This window comes from Pygocentrus nattereri, chromosome 29 (assembly GCF_015220715.1).
Source record: "Pygocentrus nattereri isolate fPygNat1 chromosome 29, fPygNat1.pri, whole genome shotgun sequence".
Classification (NCBI taxonomy): Eukaryota; Metazoa; Chordata; class Actinopteri; order Characiformes; family Serrasalmidae; genus Pygocentrus; species Pygocentrus nattereri.
This window is the reverse complement of record NC_051239.1, coordinates 2,430,614-2,454,695: the sequence shown is the minus strand read 5'-3', so window position 1 is coordinate 2,454,695 and position 24,082 is coordinate 2,430,614. Positions and strand designations below refer to the sequence as shown.

Genomic DNA, 24,082 nt, shown 5'->3' with positions numbered 1-24,082 from the left:
AGAACATTCTGACCACCTCCTCGTTTCTACACTTATTGTCCATCTCATCAGCTCCACTGACCGTATAGTTCCACTCTGTAGTTCTACAGTTACAGACTGTAGTCCATCTGTTTCTCTGATACTCTGTTACCCTGTTCTTCAGTGGTCAGGACCCCCATGGACCCTCACAGAGCAGGTACTAATTGGGTGGTGGGTCATTCTCAGCACTGCAGTAACACTGACGTGGTGGTGGTGTGTTAGTGTGTGTTGCGCTGGTCTGAGTGGATCAGACACAGCAGTGCTGCTGGAGTTTTTAAACACTGTGTCCACTCACTGTCCACTCTATTAGACCCTCCTACCCTGTCGGTCCACCTTGTAGATGTAAAGTCAGAGACGACAGCTCATCTGCTGCTGCACATTTTGTGTTGGTCATCCTCTCGTCCCTCATCAGTGGTCACAGGACGCCGCCCACAGGACGCTGCCCACAGGACGCTGCCCACAGGACGCTGTTGGCTGGATATTTTTGGTTGGTGGACTATTCTCAGTCCAGCAGCGACACTGAGGTGTTTAAAAACTGTTGACACTGCTGTGTCTGATCCACTCAGACAGCGCAACACACACTAACACACCACCACCACGTCAGTGTTACTGCAGTGCTGAGAATGACCCACCACCCAAATAGTACCTGCTCTGTGAGGGTCCATGGGGGTCCTGACCACTGAAGAACAGGGTAACAGAGTATCAGAGAAACAGATGGACTACAGTCTGTAACTGTAGAACTACAGAGAGGAACTATACGGTCAGTGGAGCTGATAAAGTGGACAGTGAGTGTAGAAACAAGGAGGTGGTCAGGATGTTATGCCTGACCGGTGTATATGAGTCATAACTGGAACATTATCTTGTGACCATTGGTTCTTACAAATGCACACATTGCATTACAGGTGTGTGTAAAACGTTTAACGGCTAGCAACATAGTGGACAAGCGTGCCATAACTCCATGTGCCGTATGTTAAATTCAGTAAATAAGCAGTAACTGTGTATTAGAAGTGGGTCTCTGTAGAGGATGCGTTCACTTATTTATGCCTAGAAATTCAACAACAGCAGGGAATTTGAACAGAAGTGCCTAAAAAAGAGCTTAGATTATTTACAGTGATTCTGTTCTGGTCTAATTAAGGCCAAGGCGTTAGAGTCAGTAATAAGCTAAATGTATCGCTGCTGTCAGAAGAAAAACCTTGTATCTCCATTTTTATCGTTATTCAGTTTTTGACATAATTTGAAAACGCCTGTTGTTCTTTACATTGTGTGTAAATTTCTTGAAGAATGGACCAAAAGAAACGACCCAAAATGACATGGAAATACGTCCGGTTCCATTGACTTCCATTGAAAGTAAAGTAGGTTTTTTCCTTCTCCTGTAAAGTGACCGTTTTGGAGATACGCGGTTCCAACAGCAGCGATATATACAATCATCATTAATAGGGTTCTTTTTGTTGGGAGGAGTCTGTCCCAAACCCTAACCCCTACATTTACACTTCTAAACATGATACTTACATTTTTTTTTTTTTAAATTTAAAACATTTCTTTTGACGTGATGTTCGAAGATTTAGATTAATCATGAATTACATTTTTTTGTGGCGTGAAACAATAGGACAGCATTTTTAGAAAATCTAAATCTTACAATTTCACTTAGAAAATCAAAAAGATCTTAAAAAAAATTATATATATTTTCCCAAATGTAGGGGTTAGGGGTTTGAGACGCACCTCCCAACAGAACGAACCCTATAAATGATGATTTTGTACATATTTAGCTTATTACTGTATTAATGTCGTGTTTAAACAGATCAGAACACGATGCTTGTAAATATCTAAACTCTGAAAATGTCATCAGTTTGACTGGTGGAGCTCAGTTTGAACTAGCTTTGGTAAAATGGCCCAATTAGGCTTCTTGTTTATCATATAACGCAGACGAAGACACTCGGGCGTCTCATCACCATCAGTGTAGAAGACACAGGACGATTCCTAAGATCAGAATTAAACCTCAAAAAACTGCATCTGTAAGTATCACAACTACCAGAGCTCCTAAAGAGGAAAGTTGTGTGGAGTTACCATGCATCGTCCTCTTTTTCTGGCCCCCTCATCTTGATGGGTTGAGTCATGGACGAGTCACTCATCATGGAAAGTGAGTGTGACCTGCGGAGGTCAGCACAAACATCAGCTCTAAACATTTCCACATCCAGAATCACTTCAGGTGTAAATGAAAACATAATATAATAATATTCTGTAATTATTACTGCTGTAGGGAGAGGCTAATGACATTACATAGCTACATAATGGAAACAGCTAAAAACAGCAGAAATAGCCAAAGACTAATTAATGACGTTCTATTAAGAGATTTGTAAACAGTGTAATGAGCAGTGAGTTTCAGCTCTTAGTCACATTAATATTGTTTTAATGCTGGTAACATTTTCGGATAGAGTTCCACCTTAAATAAGGTGGAATTCCATGTCAGAAAATATTTTCCGAGTCCACCTCACCCCAAGACCAAGACCACTCATTTACATTTACGGCATTTGGCTGACGCTCTTATCCAGAGCAATTTACAATTTGATGATTTTACACAGGCAGGCAAAGGTGGTGTTAGGAGTCTTGCCCAAGGACTCTTATTGGTATAGTATAGGGTGGGGATTGAACTGAGTCTAGAGCGTAGAAGGTAGAAGGTGATGTAACCAACCACTCGTTTATGGTCTTGAGACCCGGACCAGACTCTACACTACAACACTAGCATCACAAATCAGAGTCGCTCAAAGCTCCTAAAGAGGAAAGTTGTGTGGAGTTACCATGCATCGTCCTCTTTTTCCGGCCCCCTCATCTTGATGGGTTGAGTCATGGACGAGTCACTCATCATGGAAGGTGAGTGTGACCTGTGGAGGTCAGCACAAACATCAGCTCTAAACATTTCCACATCCAGAATCACTTCAGCTGAAGAGAGTGTTTGGCTAATGTGGCTAAAAGTAGCTAAAGGAAGACCATGCCCAGAATTGGTGGTCAGAAACTTTGGGCCTACTATAAGTTCCTCACCTCATTTCGGTTAGCAGAACGTCTGAATGTGTAAAATACGCTAAGATATCTGACCACTGAGGCGTCTCACCTCACGTCCATGTCTTCTTCAAGAGTCTGGCTGTCGTCACCGCACGGGGTGGATCAAAGCTCCGGCCTGTCTTCAGCTGAGGAGGAGTTTAGATCAGTGATCAATACAGAACAGCAGGTCAGGTCCATCATCACAGCTGATACTACAGTACAGAACTACGGGAGTCTGTAATGGACAGTCCATCACGGTTTAACGTTGTTTCAGTCTTCATACTGTAGACCATCCAGACTGAACAGCATCTGATATTCAACACTACAGACTGAATAACCATCAGGTCTAATAGTCTTACCACGTGTCCGTTTGTTCCTATAATCCAAATTGTTTTGATTCCTCTTGTTTTTCTTTAATCCGGCATAGGAAACGTCTCCCGTCTGAGATGTGGAGGGAGGCGGAGTTCAGAGCTCAGAGCTGCTCCTGTTTCACTGGAATGTGGATTTTCAGGATCTGCTCAGAAGGTAAAGTATGATGAGGTCTTAGAAATCTTTTTGTTTTATGTAACGCAGCACTGAATGCAGGTTCTGTGATTGTGGAGCCGACAGGTTAAAGAAGTATAAACCCAGTGGGTAACACCTCTGCCTTCTACGCTGTAGACTGGGGTTCAATCCCCACCTGGGTCAGCACCATCATTATAACAATAAGAGTCCTTGGGCAAGACTCCTAACACGCCTTTACCTACCTGTGGAAAATGAACACACTGGATAAGATTGTCTGCCTAATGCTGTAAATGTAAATGTAACCGACGGTGGAACTGATTAAAGGACACGTTTCACTCTTTTATTCCTGTTATTTAGAGCAGGGGCGTCAAACTCAACCAGTTAAAGGGCCGTATTTAAAGATCTCATCAACTCTGTGGGCCAGAAAAATAAATATTTTATTTAATCTTTAATTAAGATTGTACTGTAATGCGAACTGGCCAATAAGCAGAAACCTCAGCAGTAAAATACAGGCACTTGTGTAATAGACCTTGAAATATTGAAAATGTAAACGTCCCCAGGAGCTCAGTCTTTTAAACCTACCTGGCATCCTTTCTTTACTGCAGGTTTCTGAGCTGCTGAGCCGACGTTCAGGGCTTATGTTGGTTGAGCTGCGGCTAAAATGCATTTCGGCGATATGACTGGTGTGGAATTGTGTAGAATTGAGCTGTAATCGCTGTCCAACATATTGGGGTCAGAGAGTTGGAGCGCACATTATGTTGTAGTGCATGCTGGGGACTGTAGTGCAACACATTGTGAAACGAGCTACTATTAATACAAAGTTAAAATACAGGGTGGTTCAAGAAGATTCGTCTGATTTCAAAGCGCCGTGTTTTTACCACCGTGAGGCGGTAAAAACCAATCACAATCCAACTGTAAGAGGGGGTCATAGAGTTTCTGACCGGCTCCTTCAGTCTGAGAGGAGCTGAGACCCCTGAGCAGAACGTTCTGCGTTCTCCACGTCAATCAGAGGGAATCCGTCAGAACTGTGCAGTGTGATGTTCATCAGCAGTGAAGCTCCAGCAGCTCAGAGCGTTTGGCGCTGGTTCCACAGCACTGGATGATCTCCGAAATCCCACTGAAAGAGCCGTGAGAGCAGCGACGCCCGACACGCTCAGTCCAGTCTGGGATGAGTTTGACTGTGGTGTTGATGTCGTCCGTCCAGCTGGAGGAGGTTCATACTGAGACCTTGTAGAACTACATAATAAACTTTAGGCTCATTTACACCGTTTACAAGCTCACTGCACTGATCTGTGATGATCTACAGTAAAATCAATCATTTTGAATTGGATGAGTCTTTCTGAATCACCCCGTTCTTCTGCAGGCCAGATAGGATTGTGTCCGGGCCTGATCTGGTGTTGACTCATGGGATTTAGTGTGATGTATTATGTAAACTGTTAAAGTTTAAAACATACTATTCACTCAACTGTACATTCAGTCCATATAACAGCTCAGGGTTTTTGTGATGTAACAAAAGCCAATTCATTTGCCATCCATCCATCCATCCATCCATTATCTTCCGCTTCTCCGGGGTTCGGGTCGCGGGGGCAGCATCCTAAGCAATGAAGCCCAGACCTCCCTTTCCCCAGCCACTTCCACCAGCTCTCCAAGGGGGATTCCGAGGCGCTCCCAGGCCAGCTGGGCGATACAGTCGCCCGAGGGAGGCGTCCAGGAGGCATCCTAACCAGATGCCCGAACCACCTCAGCTGGCTCCTCTCGACGTGAAGAAGCAGCGGCTCTACTCCGAGTCCCTCCCGGATGACTGAACTTCTCACCCTATCTCTAAGGGAGAGTCCAGACACCCTGCGGAGGAAACTCATTTCGGCCGCTTGTATTCGCGATCTTATTCTTTCGGTCATTACCCAAAGCTCATGACCATAGGTGAGGGTGGGAACGTAGATCGACCGGTAAATCGAGAGCCTTGCCTTATGGCTCAGCTCTTTCTTTACCACAACAGACCGGTAAAGAGCCCGCATCACTGCTGACCCAGCACCAATCTGCCTGTCAATCTCCCGCTCCCTTGTACCATCACTCGTGAACAAGACCCCGAGATACTTGAACTCCTCCACTTGAGGCAAGAGCCTATCCCCGACCCAGAGAGGGCTCTCCACCCTTTTCCGCCTGAGAACCATGGTCTCGGATTTAGAGGTACTGATTCTCATCCCAGCCGCTTCACACTCGGCTGCAAACAGATCCAGCGAAAGCTGAAGTTCGCGGCCTGATGTCCCCAATAGGACCACATCATCTGCAAACAACAGCGATGTGACCCTGAGGTCACCAAACCGGACACCCTCCATCCCTTGACTGCGCCTAGAAATTCTATCCATAAAAATTATGAATAGAATCGGTGACAAAGGGCAGCCCTGACGGAGTCCAACTCTCACTGGGAACGAGTCTGACTTACTGCCGGCCATGCGAACCAAACTCCTGCTTTGTTTGTACAGGGCCTGAATGGCTCGTAGCAAAGAGCCATGTACCCCGTACTCCCGAAGCACCTCCCACAGAATACCCTGGGGAACACAGTCGAATGCCTTCTCCAGATCCACAAAGCACATGTGGACTGGTTGGGCAAACTCCCATGAACCCTCCAGAATCCTGGAGAGGGTGAAGAGTTGGTCCAGTGTTCCACGACCAGGGCGGAACCCGCACTGTTCCTCCTGGATCCGAGGTTTGACTATAAGCCGGACTCTCTTCTCCAGTACCCCTGCATAGACCTTGCCAGGGAGGCTGAGGAGTGTGATTCCCCTGTAGTTGGAACACACCCTCCGGTCCCCTTTTTTAAAAAGAGGCACCACCACCCCAGTCTGCCAATCCAGTGGCACCGCCCCCGATGTCCACGCAATGTTGAAAAGGCGTGTCAGCCAAGACAGCCCCACAACATCCAGAATCTTTTTGGAGCCGACTTAAAGTCACTTTCCAAGGCCTCACCAAACTCCTCCCATACACGGGTTTTTGCCTTGGCGACAACTGAAGCCGCAGATCGCTTGGCCTGTCGATACCTGCCAGCTGCCTCTGGTGTCCCACAGGCCAACCATGCCCGGTAGGACTCCTTCTTCAGCTTGACGGCATCTCTCACCTGGGGTGTCCACCACCGGGTTCGAGGATTACCGCCCCGACAGGCACCAACTACCTTACGGCCACAGCTACAGTCAGCCGCTTCAGCAATGGAGGAACGGAACATGGCCCATTCTGAGTCAATGTCCCCCACCTACCCCGATATCTGGTCAAAGTTCTGACGGAGTTGTGAGTTGAAGATCAATCTGACAGGTTCTGCTAGACGTTCCCAGCAAACCCTCACTATGCGTTTGGGCTTGCCTGGTCTGACCGGCATCTTCCCCCACCACCTGATCCAACTCACCACCAGGTGGTGATCAGTTGACAGCTCAGCTCCTCTCTTTACCTGAGTGTCCAAAACACATGGCCGCAAGTCCGATGACACGACTACAAAGTCAATCATTGAACTGCGGCCTAGGGTGTCCTGGTGCCATGTGCACTTATGGACATCCTTGTGTTCAAACATGGTGTTCGTGATGGACAAACTGTGGTTTTCGCAGAAGTCCAAAAACTGAACACCACTCGGGTTCAGATCAGAGAGGCCATTCCTCCCAATCACACCCCTCCAGGTCTCACTGTCATTGCCCACGTGAGCATTGAAGTCCCCCAGTAGGACAATAGAGTCTCCAGGAGGAGCACTTTCAAGCACCCTTCCCAAGGACTCTAAGAAGGCTGGGTACTCTGAACTGCTGTTCGGTGCATAAGCACAGACAACAGTCAGGACCCGTTCCCCAACCCGAAGGCGTAGGGAAGCTACCCTCTCGTCCACCGGAGAAAACCCCAACATACAGGCACCGAGTCGAGGGGCTATGAGAAAGCCCACACCTGCCCGCCGCCTCTCACCATGGGCAACTCCAGAAAAGAATAAAGTCCAGCCCCTCTCAAGGAGATTGGACCCAGAGCCCAAGCTGTGTGTTGAGGTGAGCCCGACTATATCTAGCCGGTATCTCTCAACCTCGCGCACCAACTCAGGCTCTTTCCCCGCCAGTGAGGTAACGTTCCAAGTTCCAAAAGCCAGTTTCAGCAACCGAGGATCAGAACGCCAAGGTCCACGCCTTTGGACACTGCCCGATCCACAACGCACCGAACCCCTACTACTGCCCCCCCCATTGGTGGTGGGTCGATGGGAGGCAATTCATTTACATTTGTTTATATATCTACCTTTTCAGCCTACATCAATTTAGCCCCGCCCAGTGTTTTTGAATGTGTCACAATAGGATAGCCAATAAGAACAGAGCTCATTTACATATATCAGTCTTACAGGCACAATAACAGAAGCAGTACATAAAACTATACAAACGTTATAAGTGGAGCTCCTCTTTAACGTACACTCTTAGAAAGGGTGGTTCTTCAAGGGTTCTTTGGTAAAGACGATGGTTATTTAGTACCTTGAGTTCTATATGGAACCATTTCATGCTTGAGTGGTGAAATGGTTCTTCAGAATTGATGGAGGATATGTTGTATATGGTTCTATATAGCACCAAAGTGGGTTGTGGAATTACAGAACCCTTATTGGTGCTAAATGGAACCATTCTCCAAACAGTGCTATGTAGAACCAGGTACAACACATCCTGCATCAATCACCATGCAAACCAAAACAAAAAGCCTTTAAGCATGCACATTAATAATTATTTTAATATTTAAGTAAACAAACTAATTATTTAAATCAATGAATACTCATAGTTTCTTCTGTTACTGTTAAGCTTATCAGCTGCTTAAGCCACACCCACTTTTAGGACCTTGTGTGCATGTCTGCTTTAAGCCACACCCACCTCTAGCGCATCACGCTCATGTTTGCCTTAAGCCACACCCACTTCTAGCACCTCATGCTCATGTCTGCTTTAAGCCACACCCACTTCTAGGACCTTGTGTGCATGTCTGCTTTAAGCCACGCCCACTTCTAGCAAAATATGCTCATATGTGATTTAAGCCACACCCGCTTAGGACCTTATGCTCATGTCTGCTTCAAGCTACATCCATTCCTAGGAGCCCATGTTTATGTCTGCTTTTAGCCACACCCACTTGAAGGATCTCATGCAAATATATGCTCTAAGCCACACCCACTTCTTGGACCTCACGCTCATGTCTGTTTAAGAGTGGTTGAGTTTTTGGTATTGGTATTGGCTTTGGTATTGAAAAGACGGGATCGATGCCCAGCCCTAACGCTGTTTTATCAGCCTGTTGATAAATTGAAGTTAAAGTCCACTCTGCTGGAAGTAAAGTGGAAGTAAAGACAACACTTTAATGTAAAGAAGTACTAAACCAAACGAATACCACGTTGTTGGACTCACAGCTTTTTATTTGCATTGGAATGGTTTGTTAATAAAACGTAACCTGAGAAAAAAATCAATACGCAAGCTGTTTTGCATATTTTTAAAATAAAATGGATTTTTTTCACTCTGAACTATTCAGCTACGTCAAAAGAGCCAAGGTTGACATGAATCAAAACAACTGACATTGGCATTAATTAAAGCCTACAGCAGTTTAACCACACCCACCCATTCAGCACACAGCAGGTTAGCCCTGCCCATTCAGTGCACAGCAGGCTGGCCCCGCCCACTCATTTCACAGCAGGTTAGCCCCGCCCATTCCTGTTGAAGTGATGTGGAGTGTTGTTCCTGCAGACAGTGTGTCCAGAGTTATTGGAGTGGAAATTGTGGGAAAATGATTAAACGTTGTGCTGTTTCTGGCTGTCAGTAAGCAAATGTGTCATTGCAGCTACTAAAGGATTTGAAGGGAACAACTGAAGTTGAATCTGCAGCCCTGCATGTCCAGGACTAAGCAGAACTCCAGCATAGGTGAAGGAAGCATAGATAACAGAAAGTGTTGATCAGGTAGCTAAGATTAAAGTTACAGGAAAGTTTGTAAAGAAAACCAGAAGGTATGCTGTAATCATGGCTGTTACATAGTTGGGTAACATGAAATCATATATTGGTATGTGATAACTTGCTAAAATGGTTGAAGCATCTAACCTAAGCCCTTTCAATTACATCTGCCCAGTCAGCGGCTCCTACTGCCACATAATAGACCTAATGGCTTTTTAAACAAGGCGTAGTACATCACAGCCAATCAGAGCAGGACAAATATACAATAAATATAAAATACAAGACAAAACGCTAGTAAAGGACTGATTTGGCCAAAAATCAAATGTACACAACTGTCCACTGACCCCAGACGTTGGTGCTCAGCCAAGACATGTCAGGTCCAAATTTTGCATCTTTTGTTTAGAGCTGGATCTACGAGGCCGATGTTGCTAACAAACACTAGACGTTAACAGTTACTCGAGTCTTTTCCATAAATATATATCTGAGCCTGTATAAACCGCACCCAGGTCTTCATTAAGGCGGTACAGCCTTGTAAATGTGGTTTAGGGGACTGTCGGACTTACTGGGAGCTATAAATATGAACAAAACTTCATCACATAGCTGATAACAGCAACCAGCTGTTTTAGCAGATGTTGTGCCTAATTCCACTAAAAATGATGTTCATAAAACAACAGAAATCTTGATTGTAGATTTCATCTGGTTGCATAATGGGATGGAGTTCAGCACAGCACCGTACCTGTCGTCTAAAACAGCTAACTGCAGCGTTCAGCTACTCAGTGATGCTTATAGCTCACAGTCTTAGTGTCCCAAACCACATCTACTGTCTCAGGTCTGTTCCACCTGAATGAAGACCTGGGTTTGGTCTGAGAGACATGTGAGGGATGATATTTACGTAAAAGACTTGGGTGGCTATTGACTTTAAATGTTTATTAGCTACATTAGCCTTGTAGCCCCAGCGCTACAGTAAAGAAGCAAAATTTGGGCAGCAACAACGTCTTGGCTGGTTGACTAAATCTGGGGTAGATGGACACACCTGATTCAGCTTATAATAGGATGACGCATCACATCAAGCTGCAACCACTACTGCATGTCATAGCCAACTACAGCCTGCTCATTCATTTATTTCAGGTCACAGTCTTAATCTTCAGCCCCACTGATTTCTCCAAGGTGGTGAATACAGGGTAGATCTTCTCTCTGTCTCCAAACTCCATCTGCCTAAATGTGTAAATGTGAGCTTTAGTCTCAGTGTTATAAAAAATGACCCACTTCTCATCGATATCCAGGCAGACCCCCAAGACCCGGGGCACAGCGTCGATTGGCAGGGGCCTGCTGGGCTCATCTAGAGCTGTGAAGGACTGTCTGTAGTGATAGAGACACCAGTAACCCACACTGGGTGAGAAGTTGAACTTTCCCTTCCTCTGAGCCGACTCTCTGGCGACCCCAATCGTGAACTCTTTGTTGACCTCCACCTCCCAGTAGTGCCGTCCAGTGCTGAAGCCTTCAGTGGTGAGGACGCACTCATACTTGTCAAATCTCTGTGCACTGTGATTGACTGTTTTCCTTTCCCCCAGTCGCACTCGTTTTCTGTCATCAGACAAGATGAGTGTGCAGTGAGCTGTTTCAGGATCCAATGTCAAGTTAGCTGTGAAGAGAAAATAACAGAATGTTTACTTATCCAGTATCATGACATTCTGCACGGTGGCTGCACTCGTACTTATAGCCTTGAGAGTTCTTAAGGTCAGAGTGTGTGGAACCCAACAATCCCTTGTCTTCACTAGACGGAATCATGCTTTGTCCCACTCACCTGCCGCAGGTATCTTCCCTTTGCAAATGTAGTCAGGAAGCCTCAGTTCACAGATCTTCTGCCTCAGAGTAGTGATCTCTTTCCTCAGGGCCATCTTCTCAGACCGTTCCTCCCTGATTATTTTCTTCAGCTGAGCGTTCTCCTGAAGTATGTTGAGGCTTTTAGTGATCTCCACCAGTAGGTGTCTCTGCAGTGCCTCCACTGTGTAGTGATCTCTGACATGTGTCTCACAAAAGGAGGCAAGGCAGGTCATGCAGGACTTGCACGCTTTTAACTTCCTTCCTTTACACAGATCACAGGCCACGTCTCCAGCCTCAGCGTAGTCAGGGCTCGGCCTGTGTTCTTGAGGGTCTTCCTCTGGTGGGTTAGTAGCCATAGACATATAGCTACAGGCAGCTGACAACCTCCCAGACACCAGACTAAAAAAATAATAAAATAAACTTTCAGATAATATCCAGTTTACATAACATTTATTAAGCCAATACATAGCTAGAATCCATATTACACGTGTAATTAAAAAAAACCCATAAAAACATAAATGACCAGAAATAATCATTATTACATGAAATCCTAGCTGCTTAATTATGAATAAAACAGCAGCGTTGACCTCCTGTCACACTGTATGCATGCATGTACCCACTCTTTCTCATAACACCACATATAGATTTATTCTAAAAGAATTTTGTTAAAATACACTTCTTGAGGGGCGGCACAGTGTCGCCTCACAGCAAGAGGGGCCTGGGTTTGACTGACAAAAGTACAAAGAAATTAGTTTTAATATTTAGGCTGAGAAACTTTAGAATTTGAGAAAATTTAGAATTTAGTACCTGCAACACACTCAAAAAGTTGGGACTGGGCCAGAATAAGAGTGAAAGGTTTATAGAATATTCAAGTTATGCCATTTTTTTAACATTTCTTAGTAAACAGGTGAGGGGATCATGATTGGTCACATGCTCAGAACTTACCGAGAACATCCGCAGAACAGACAATGAGAGAGTGAACTCTTATAATTATACAGGTTTTCACATCTATAGTACACTGGATTGGTCAAGTAACAGTGGACTTCACAGGAAAGGCCAGAACAGACTGCTCAGGTGGCATCAACCAACTTTTATGGAGTGATCTTCTGCGGCAGCAGCATCTCAACTGCGGACAGGAAGAGACTTGATAGACTCATTAAGAGGACCAGCTCGGTCCTTGGTAGCCCCCCTAGACCAAGTGCAGACGGTGGGAGACAGGAGGATGTTAGCTAGACTAGCATCCATGCTGGAGAACAGCTTCCACCCCATGACAAGTGTGTGAAGGAAGCCATTGCAGGTCCTTCCTGCTGCTGTTAGACTGTACAACCAGCACTGCTCCCATGTTGCCTATATGGTAAGCTTGTTAAGTAATTAATAAGTTTAATACCTTGTTTATTACTTTATGTCTTGATGGTTCTTTTCTTGAGTGCCTTATTATGCCTTTGCTGCAATTTAAAACCATCACACAAGGAGAAAGCTATACATCGATTCTACGCAGAAACGCCACCGAGTTCTCTGGGCTCATCTCAGCTCACCTCAGATGGTTGAAAACACTGGAAATCTGTGCTGTCAAGACGGTTTTATGGAAAGTAACCATGCAGACCTTTATCAGTGAAAGGCCTGTCTGCAGTCCAGGTCTGTCTCCTATTGAAAATGCATGGCGCATCTTGAAGAGCAGAATCAGACAAAGACGACCACGGACCGCTGAGCAGCTGAAGTCTTGTGTCAAGCGAGAATGAGCAAAAATTCCACTCGCGGAATTACAACAGTCGGTATCCTCAGCTTCCAAACAATTAAAAAGTGTGCTTAAAAGGACCATTAACAGGGGATGTATCACAGAAGTAAACAGAACTTTTTTGAATGCATTGCAGGCGTCAAACTTCAAATTTATTTATATTTACAAAATTCACTTAAGTTGGTCAGTGAAACACTTTGGACTTTGGATGGTTTAGAGGAATTAACAAATCACAGATTCTTGTTTTTATTGCTTTATTGGCTTTTAAGAAAATGTCCCAACTATTCTGGAAATAGAGTTTGTAGCTATATGGCTTTTTATTTTACATATGTATTTATTAAATCGAGCTTGAATTTTGTATTTCTTAGGATGTATTGTTATCAAATGACTTAGTTTCTGTTTTTAAAGGGAACATTCATGGCACATGGGTAGAAAATAAGGTCAAAGACTAGCCAAAGAAAAGTAGGCCACATCATAAACATTTTAAAATCTACTTAGAACAAAAACAGAACAAAAACTAGATGTAATGTTTTATCTTATCAATTTAATTGCATTGTGGTGTGACGAGAGCACCTTTCAGATTTTTTATGGAAATAATGGATGTCGTATTCTCAACACAAAAAAGGACGAGCACCATCCGGATTGTTACCAGCATAAAGTTTTAAATCCAGCATCTGGGGTATTAATGAATGACCAGCACATCTGTAAATGCAACATTTTCACTGAACACATTTTAGAGCAACACAATACGACAACAAAGGCCCTGTATGGTTGTGCAGCTGAAGCCCACAAACGGTTATTAAGTGCTGGTAAAGATGCTGTTACACAGAGGTAAACATGCTCCTGTGCCAACTTTTTTGGGATGTTACAGGCATCAAATTTAGGAATAAGCATTTATTTCCAAAATTAAGTTTACAATGAAACTCATAATTTAAAACATTAATGCTTTTTTGTATTTATTAGTGTTTCACAAACTGTCCAAACTTTTTAAAATTGATTTTGTGGTGGTAGTAATAGTAAGAATAGTAGATATTATTGCACTACTGCTTGGTAGGAGTTTTTATGAAGAACCTTAAAATGTTTCATTACAAAATTCAATATGAAATTAACAGAGTTTTCCCTCCATTTCCTCAAATGTAATGACAATTCTTAATGTTCCACACTGATTCTCAGACTTTGGGACACATTTACTTAAAAAAAAAGGGATCTAACTGCTCACCACTGAAATAAGGCTCCACCCACAGCCTAAAATTCTTTGTGTTTTGCTAGTGACGTGAAAAGGTGGGACAGCATTTTTTATTAAAAAAATGAACTCATGATGATTTTAAATCTTTTAATTTAACTCTAAAAGATTTCCAAAAGATCATTAAAAAACACATAAAAATAAAAATACGCGAGTCTCTAAAGGAGCGCTGAAGGGAGGAGTGTGTTTCTTTTGCTGTTGTGTTCAAATACCAGCAATAGTTCTCCAGAATCACTGACTCCACCTTTAAGCAGCGAAAACTTTGTGGTTTTATTTCCCAAAAAATGTAGATAATTAAAGCTGCTTTAGTGCAAAGCAGTTCACACAGCAGATTGTTTACCTTTTAATATCCTGGATATCAGTTCCTTTAAAGTCAATAGGTCGATCCTCTGACCAGTTGCTCACTGCAGACATACAGCTGGGGGACTCTGACCTGTCCATCATTGTGGTCCAAGGGAAAACAGTAAAAGTTCTTATGAGCAAACTAACAATGTTTTATTAAAATTTTTTAAGGTTAAATATCAAATGAACAAAGTTTTCCCTCCATTTTCTCAAATGTAACGATTCTTAACGTTCCACATTAAACTCCTGATGATTTGAAATCTTTTCATTTAACTTTAAAACGATGACATACAAAATAAAAATAAATAAAAATGTGACTTCTTCAGTTCTTCAGTTCAGTTCTTCTAAGTACTCAGCCAGTGAGGTCAAAATTGGATTTGTTTTACACTAAAAGGGGCAGTAAGTAATGGTAATGCAATTCAAGGCCTGCTAGCTGTCGGTACTGAACTGAACAACATTCAGCAACAGGGGGCGTCTCGCTTGTGCTCATGCACAGTGGGACGGGGAGGGGCTACATGCTGAGCTCCACGCATTGCCAAAAAGGACAGATGGCTGAGAAACAGCCAAAGAGGAGAAGATCTGAAGATGATTTTAGATCAGGAAAGGGAATTTTGGCAGCGGAGAGTCCTCCGGGAGCTGACAGGGCCGAAATTGACTTCCCATTTGCATTTTCCTGCTCCACCTTAAATGATGCAGTAGTTACATTCGGGTGCCTCTTGTTAGAATTTTCCCACCAGAATGTAACTGCTACACCATTTAAGGGGGAACAGGAAAATGTAATCAAGAAGCCGGTAAAGAAGAAGCTGACTTTAAAAGTTACAGTGCATGAAAACGGATGAGGAGGCTGCTCTGTTTCAGGGCAACATTCACTCATTTTTACTGTTTCACAGAACCAGCAGGTCACTATTGTTTTGTCCTGTCTACTCATTTTTGTATTTATGGTCACAAAGGTCTGAAAAGAAAAGTTTGTCTGCCCAGCGCCGTTCGGGGGGTGGGGCCTCTAAAGGAGCGCTGAAGGGAGGAGTGTGTTTCTTTTGCTGTTGTGTTCAAATATCAGCAATAGTTCTCCAGAATCACTGACTCCACCTTTAAGCAGTGAAAACTTTGTGGTTTTATTTCCCAACAAATGTAAATAATTAAAGCTGCTTTAGTGCAAAGCAGTTCACACAGCAGATTGTTTACCTTTTAATATCCTGGATATCAGGTCCTTTAAAGTCAATAGGTCGATCCTCTGACCAGTTGCTCACTACAGACACACAGCTGGGGGACTCTGACCTGTCCATCATTGTGGTCCAGGAGAGAAGATTAAGACTTCTTATGAGAAACATTAAAATGTTTTCTGTATTTTTAATGTGAAAAATTATTTAATTTAATTTAATATAATTTAATAATAATTTAATATAGTCGACCGCCTGAGACGTTGATTATGCCCAGAATTGTTGTTAAGCTTTTAGAAATTTGGGCTGGATAAAAATGACATGCATACCTCACATCATTTCTGTAAGCAGAACCTTTCAAAGCATTAAAACATGGTGAAATATTCATAGCCCTACTCTGAATTTTTTATAGTTAATATCCTATTATATTCCATAATTCCAGCTCCCACTCAGCACTCAGCAAGCTGTAAATATGACTATAAAGAGCATCAATTGCTATATACAAAAATCTATGCACTATATATTGACAATTGTATGTGTGTCTACAGTGTTGCATCTTGGATGTTGAAGCAAAAATATACAGTTAGCTGATTTTGACTCATAAATGACAGAAAAATGACTTAAAACCCATTAAACCTCCACCAAAACACTCATTTATCAGCTGTAGATGTTCAAATTTAGTGGTGGAACAACAGAGTTAAGATTATTTTGGTTTGGACACTGGACCACGTTCTACTTCACCTTCTCTTTACAGTTCAACTCATCCTCCATCGTGCTGCAAAAGGAGCTTTATCAGGCTGTTAATGTTCCAGGTGAGGATACTATCATCAAGCACTGGTGCCTGACCAAGAATATTGTGTTGTGTCAACAAGGTCATTATTATCATGGATAATCATGGAGCTGATGGAGGTCCACCATAACGGGATCATCTACTGAGCTGGTTCAAACTGAGTTTAAAACACATTTGGGACTTTTAACTGAACTTAGACGTTGGACTAAACTCCTTTGGCTTTGAGTGACTCTAAACCTTAGTTACTGGTATTCTGGTAAAATTAATAACCAAAATAATCAAAATAACCAAATTTTACCAAATGTCCCACATAGCCAGTGCACGGCCAGCTAATGCGTATATAAACACACCTGTTTTAAGAGTCTGTGCTTAGTTCTCAATTGAAATGAGCAAAGCTGCTACAACGTAAAGCAGTTCACACTGCAGATTGTTTACCTTTTAACATCCTGGATATCAGTTCCTTTAAAGTCAATAGGTCGATCCTCTGACCAGTTGCTCACTGCAGACATACAGCTGGGGGACTCTGACCTGTCCATCATTGTGGTCCAAGGGAAAACAGTAAAAGTTCTTATGAGCAAACTAACAATGTTTTATTAAAATTTTTTAAGGTTAAATATCAAATGAACAAAGTTTTCCCTCCATTTTCTCAAATGTTGTAACAATTCTTAACGTTCCACATTAAACTCCTGATGATTTGAAATCTTTTCATTTAACTTTAAAACGATGACATACAAAATAAAAATAAATAAAAATGTGACTTCTTCAGTTCTTCAGTTCAGTTCTTCTAAGTACTCAGCCAGTGAGGTCAAAATTGGATTTGTTTTACACTAAAAGGGGCAGTAAGTAATGGTAATGCAATTCAAGGCCTGCTAGCTGTCGGTACTGAACTGAACAACATTCAGCAACAGGGGGCGTCTCGCTTGTGCTCATGCACAGTGGGAAGGGGAGGGGCAACATGCTGAGCTCCACGCATTGCCAAAAAGGACAGATGGCTGAGAAACAGCCAAAGAGGAGAAGATCTGAAGATGATTTTAGATCAGGAAAGGGAATTTTGGCAGCGGAGAGTCCTCCGGGTGCTGACAGGGCCGAAAGTGACTTCCCATTTGCATTTTCCTGCTCCACCTTAAATGATGCAGTAGTTACATTCGGGTGCCTCTTGTTAGAATTTTCCCACCAGAATGTAACTGCTACACCATTTAAGGGGGAACAGGAAAATGTAATCAAGAAGCCGGTAAAGAAGAAGCTGACTTTAAAAGTTACAGTGCATGAAAACGGATGAGGAGGCTGCTCTGTTTCAGGGCAACATTCACTCATTTTTACTGTTTCACAGAACCAGCAGGTCACTATTGTTTTGTCCTGTTTACTCATTTTTGTATTTATGGTCACAAAGGTCTGAAAAGAAAAGTTTGTCTGCCCAGCGCCGTTCGGGGGGTGGGGCCTCTAAAGGAGCGCTGAAGGGAGGAGTGTGTTTCTTTTGCTGTTGTGTTCAAATATCAGCAATAGTTCTCCAGAATCACTGACTCCACCTTTAAGCAGTGAAAACTTTGTGGTTTTATTTCCCAACAAATGTAAATAATTAAAGCTGCTTTAGTGCAAAGCAGTTCACACAGCAGATTGTTTACCTTTTAATATCCTGGATATCAGGTCCTTTAAAGTCAATAGGTCGATCCTCTGACCAGTTGCTCACTACAGACACACAGCTGGGGGACTCTGACCTGTCCATCATTGTGGTCCAAGGGAAAACAGTAAAAGTTCTTATGAGCAAACTAACAATGTTTTAGAAGCTGACTTTAAAAGTTACAGTGCATGAAAACGGATGAGGAGGCTGCTCTGTTTCAGGGCAACATTCACTCATTTTTACTGTTTCACAGAACCAGCAGGTCACTATTGTTTTGTCCTGTCTACTCATTTTTGTATTTATGGTCACAAAGGTCTGAAAAGAAAAGTTACTGGTATTCTAGTAAAATTAATAACCAAAATAATCAAAATAACCAAATTTTACCAAATGTGCCACATAGCCAGTGCATGGCCAGCTAATGCGTATATAAACACACCTGTTTTAAGAGTCTGTGCTTAGTTCTCAATTGAAATGAGCAAAGCTGCTACAACGTAAAGCAGTTCACACAGCAGATTGTTTACCTTTTAACCTCTGGGTTCACCTGTCCTTTAAAGTCAATAGGTCGATCCGCTGACCAGTTGCTCGCTGCAGACTCACAGCCTGGTGACCTCGGCCTGTCCATCATTGTGCTTCAGGAGAAAACAGTGAGAATTGTTACCGTGTTACCGTGTGAAAAATCAAACGCATGCAGTTTTCTCTTTAAATCCTTCTCCAGTGCTGCATCCTGACCGATGAATCTCTACAACGAGCTGTTTGGGACTCGAATGGGACAGAAACATTATTCACAGCTTGCTTCGGGGCAGTCGTGGGCGGGAGGTCAGGGAACTGGCCCTGTAACCAGAAGGTCGCTGGTTCGATCTCCAGAGCCAACAGTCTGTGACTGAGATGTCCTTGAGCAGGACACCTAAACCCCAACTGCTCCCTGGGCGCTGTGGATAGGGCTGCCCACCGCTCCGGCAAGTGTGCTCACTGCCCCCTAGTGTGTATGTGGTGTTTCATTTCACAGATGGGTTAAATGCAGAGGTGGAATTAAAGTATCGCTTAAAATATCCACTAAAACAAGTTTATCAGCTGTAGAACTTCAGTGGTGGAATTATTAATAATTATTAATAATAATCATTTCGTACTTCACTCAGACCGAAAGATCCTTAGTGTTCACAGACGCCGCGCCACTTTCTACTTCAGCTTCGCTTCACAGTTTAATTGTTTAATTTCAGGGGGTGAGAAAAAATGACATCACAAAAACAGAGGGTGCAGGCGTGTGCAAAAGTTTGTGCGCTCCTGATCAAACTGCATTTTTTGTTGATTTTATGAGTGTAAATATGTGAACGTCCTCTACAGAGACACACTACTGCACTATTAATACACAACTACCATTTAATTACTGAATTTAAAACAGTAAAAAAAATGTTTTATATAAATATATAGATAGATATAAATGTGGCTGGTGCAAAAGTTATGGCACATTTTATATTTTAGGCTTTATTTTTTTTTCCCCAAAATGCAAAATGGTAAAATCAGTAAATATATAGAAATTGTGTATTAAAGTAAACAGACATATGTCATAATTAAGTGAGGACGCGTTAACTTTTTCACAACATGGAATTTGAATGGAGTGTTAAAACTGTTGCTGTACATTTGCAGAAGATCTTGAGAACGCACACAATTTCAACTTGACAGCTGCCATTAATGTGGCTATTGTCATTGTTGAAATAAATTAATATTTTGAAATTAAATTAATACTTTCATATCTTAGTGACCTAAAATGTCATCACATCTTCATTAAAGTCGTAACAATAGATAAAGATAACCGAATAAAACAAATAACACAGACAAATATATAGTTTTTCATTCATTTATTAAAAGTGATTCATTATTAAATGTCATTGTTGCCAAAAGTGTGTGAACCTCTGCTTTCTGGAACTGGTGTGACCCCCTTGAGCAGCAATGACTTCAACCAAAAACTTAACTGTTGATCAGTGCTGAACATTGACGTCGAGGAATCTTGGCCCTTTTCTTCTTATATAACTGCTTCACCCGTTTTATGTTGGTGGGCTTTCTTGAATGAAGGCTGCACACAGGTTCTGCCTCAACATTTTTTTTGGATTACGGTCTGGACTTTGACTCGGTCATTCCAAAATGTAGCATTTCTTCTGCTTTGACCATTCTTTGTAGACTAACTGGTGTCTTTAGGATTGTTGTACGTCAGCATGACTACCTTCTGTTGAGGTTCAGTGCAAGGATGCCTCAACATTCTTCCAGAATTCATAGCTCCATTAAATGATAGCAAGCTGTTCTGCCTTAAGCAGTGATACTGCCACCACCATGTTTCACAGTTGGGACGAGGTTCTTAAGCTGGAACGCAGTATTCGGTTTTTAAGCTGTAAAGATCCATTTTTGCCCTGCACAAAACATTATTTCAGTTTTCTTCTGGATCATCCAGGTGGTCTTCAGGAAGCTTTAAACAAGCAGAGATGTTTCTCCTGGAAAGTGTCATTCCATACATACTACCCTTGTTCAGTGTTTGTCTTGTGGTGGACTCTGAACACTGACATTACACAGAGTTTGTAGACCTGCAGATCCTTATACGTTATTGTAGAGTTCTTGGTATCCCAGAATGCTATATGCCTTAGTCTTGGAGACATTTTGGTTGGTGACCACTCCAGGGAGGGTAACAGTGGTACTGACTCATCTGTCTGACAGTGGATGGGTGAAGTCTCCATTCTTCAGAAATACATTTGGCACCTCTTCCAGTCAAATGATTTTCCAAGATTTTCCTCAGTATTTACTAACAAACATGAGTGGTAAAGACTAGACCAGCTGAAGACTTGAAGGCCAGCCACACTCACATCCTATTGACCAAACCTCCTGACCCTAAAATTAACTACACCAAACTGACCATTCTGTAGTTTCACGTACTTTTGCCAACCAAAATATATAACGTTGAATCACTTTGTTCGACAAATGAATGAAAAACTGTGTTTGTGTTATTTGTGGGTTCTCTTCATCTACTGACGTGACTCAAATAAAGATTTGGAAGCTCTGAAATGAAGATCTGATCACATTTTAGGTCCAAGTTCATGAAGCACAGTGACTCCAAAACCTCGACTTTTAATGGCGGTGAATGGAACCAGATTTATTTCCAAGTTGTTTTGAACGACTTCTGGTGGATAACTTTAAGGTATCATTTTCAAGGAAACCACATTGAACAATAACGATAAAAAACAAAAGATTGCGTATTTTAAAAGCACATTCTTCCTACAGAGGGTGGCCAGGCTAAACCAGTGAGGCTTGTTATTCAGTTCACAAATTCTGGTTAAGAATCTTTCAGTAAGTCTTAGAATCACACGTACAAAGAAAACAGTACAGTACCGTACTTTACGTCTTTTTGGGGACCTCGAAATCGTGACCTCCTTATCTCAGAATCTCTTTGGGTAACAGACTTATTTCAGTAGCCTCAAAGCTCCAGGGCGTTAAGTAAAGAAGCAAGTATGTCTTGGCCTGTTTAATACATTTGGACTGAGAGGTGATTTTTCACCAATCCATTCCTTTAATGCGGATTATGAATGATTAAAATACACTGAAGTGTCTCACCTCACGTCCATTTCCTCTTCAGGGGAGCTCGTTTCTGGATGTCGTCACCGTACAGGGTGGATCAAAGCTCCGGTCTGTCTTCAGCTGATGAGGAGTTTAGATCAGTGATCAATACAGAACAGCAGGTCAGATCCATCATCACAGCTGATACTACAGTACAGAACTACAGGAGTCTGTAATGGACAGTCCATCACGGTTTAACATTGTTTCAGTCTCAGCACAGTAGCAGGTGCACCTTCATACTGTAGACCATCCAGACTGAACAGCATCGGATATTAAACACTACAGACGGAATAAACATCAGGTCTAATAGTCTTACCACGTGATCATTGGCGTTTTCCTATAATCAATCCAAGTTGTTCTGATAGTTACAGCTTTCCTTTAATCCTTCGTCCGGGACGTTGTTGTCTGAGATGAGAGGAGGCGGAGTTTAGAGTTGCTCCTGTTTTGATGGAATGTCGATTTTCCGGATCTGCTCGGAAGGTAAAGTAGGACGAGTTCTCAGAAACCTCTTTGTTTTCCTAGAACACAGCACTGGATGCTGGTTCTCTGATTGTAGAGCTGATAAAAGAATTAGAACAACCAGTTAAACGCGTAGAAACCCACAGCCGAGAGTCACGCGGCCAGATTTCAGGTCACCTCCTTCCCTGGTTTGGGAAAGTTGAACACATTAAAGAGCCCATATCACAAAAAATAAATGCTGTTAAAGCAAAACACACTGTTCACTCTCCAGTATATGTAGCCCACTGTTTTTGTGATGTCACAAAAGCCAATGAATGTACATATAGCCAGTTCAGCCTATAAGAGTTTAGCCCTGCCCAGCCACACTGAAGCTATAGGGAGTTTTTTGATGTATGCACAATAGGACAGCCAATCAGGACAGAGGTCATTTACATATATCGGCTGTAAAGGTTCAGTAAATGCCTGTTTCATTGTAAGGAATCAAGAGAGGTTAGAAAATGATAATGGTAAAATAAATTATGGCTGTTTTTGGTACTTAAAACAATACAAATACTGTAAGTGGAGCTCAGGGAGAAAAATAAGAGACAGGAAAAATGTTGGATATTGAGCCTTTAAACAAATAGATATACAGTTTATTAAAACAATACAGTAATTATACAATAATAATGATAATAATTGGACACAAATTGTATTAATATGACAAAAGATGAAGACACAAAAAATAATAATAATAATAACAATAATAACAATAAGATAAAAGCTACTACTAATAATAACATCAACAACAATAATAATAACGTCATGCATACGGATGCATAGTATTCACAGTAAAACTGTCTGCATGATAAACATTTTCTGTTACATGCTTGTAAACGCTTTAAATTCATCATTTCATGGGATTTATTTATTTATTCTTTTATATTTACAGTTTATTTGCAGCCTGTAGCCTAAATATCCAGCTTTGCTTTCAGGGTCTCCACGTTTGTTTATATGCGCTGACCGCTGGACATGGGAACATGGGAGGTCCAGAAAGGTTAAAACGCTTGTCATACACAGTTCCACTCTTAGAAAGACGGTTCTTCAGGGGTTCCTCAGTGAAGGGAATGGTCCGATATGGAACACCTGAACCATTTGTGTGCTGAAATTGTGAAATGGGTCCTCACATTGTTGGAGATTGTGTTGTATGAGTCTGTGCACTTGACCCCCCCCCACCCCCTGGTTACACCACCTCCTGTCTCTTTGAATGAGGAGAGGCCTAGAAAGCGAAACTGGAGGCCACATTAACGGTTCATAACCAGATTTGAAATTACCGGTAAAATCTGATCAAATATAGTTCCCACTTTTTGGCTCACATTACAAACAGAAACGGATGCCTTGTGTTGGCTACTGAGCGGTCAGGGATCGGGCTTTTCCCGCTTACGGCTTTACCAGCAAACTGACCCGTTCTTTTTATTGAAGGCTGGGACTTTCCCTGTGAGCAGAGGCCACTTTGAGCAGTTCAATGTGTCTAGTTCAATTTACCCAGATAATAAGCTAATATATCCGTCCGCTGGCTTAATAAGCTCTACACCCCGCTGACTGTTTGCCACTGCTGGGACCCCCGGACCACCCAGATTACTGTCCTGCATGCAAGATCAAACTATTTTTTTCTCCTCAAACGGCTTTTAATGCACTGAGACTTTTATTTTGGGAAATGAACTAGGACAAATATTCCTGAGAGAGGAAAATCATGACTAGGCCTGATATAAAATGATGTCATGGAGAAAGTTGCTGACCAAATTAATTTAAAAAGTCTAACTAAAGAAAGGAGGAAGGAAAAATCAGTAAACTGGACTGTGAGT

At 42.4% G+C, this 24,082-nt stretch overlaps 1 protein-coding gene across 2 annotated transcripts; it reads right to left on the bottom strand.

Moving 5' to 3' along the window:
- Positions 1–8,932: 8,932 nt before the first annotated feature.
- On the bottom strand, positions 8,933–22,191 carry LOC108412132 (E3 ubiquitin-protein ligase TRIM39-like). 2 transcript variants are annotated; one of them, XM_017684042.2, is made up of 9 exons: positions 22,099–22,191; positions 21,780–21,863; positions 18,707–18,814; positions 18,190–18,282; positions 17,003–17,095; positions 15,803–15,895; positions 14,619–14,711; positions 11,281–11,699; positions 8,933–11,118 (listed from the first exon to the last, which is right to left on the bottom strand). In XM_017684042.2, exons 2-9 carry the CDS (start codon positions 21,788–21,790, stop codon positions 10,601–10,603), a joined length of 1,428 nt encoding a protein of 475 aa, XP_017539531.1. In that variant the 5' UTR covers positions 21,791–21,863; positions 22,099–22,191; the 3' UTR covers positions 8,933–10,600. The 2 variants fall into 2 exon arrangements, with proteins under 2 accessions (XP_017539531.1, XP_017539533.1); XM_017684044.2 differs by lacking the exons at positions 14,619–14,711; positions 15,803–15,895; positions 17,003–17,095.
- Positions 22,192–24,082: the final 1,891 nt, after the last annotated feature.

What these genes read in the sequence shown, in the direction of transcription:
- LOC108412132 (XM_017684042.2), bottom strand. An exon ending in GATATCCAGGATATTAAAAG is followed by an intron (nt 17,096 to 18,189) that starts GTAAACAATCTG and finishes AATGATGGACAG; the next exon opens with GTCAGAGTCCCCCAGCTGTA. An exon ending in GATATCCAGGATATTAAAAG is followed by an intron (nt 14,712 to 15,802) that starts GTAAACAATCTG and finishes AATGATGGACAG; the next exon opens with GTCAGAGTCCCCCAGCTGTA.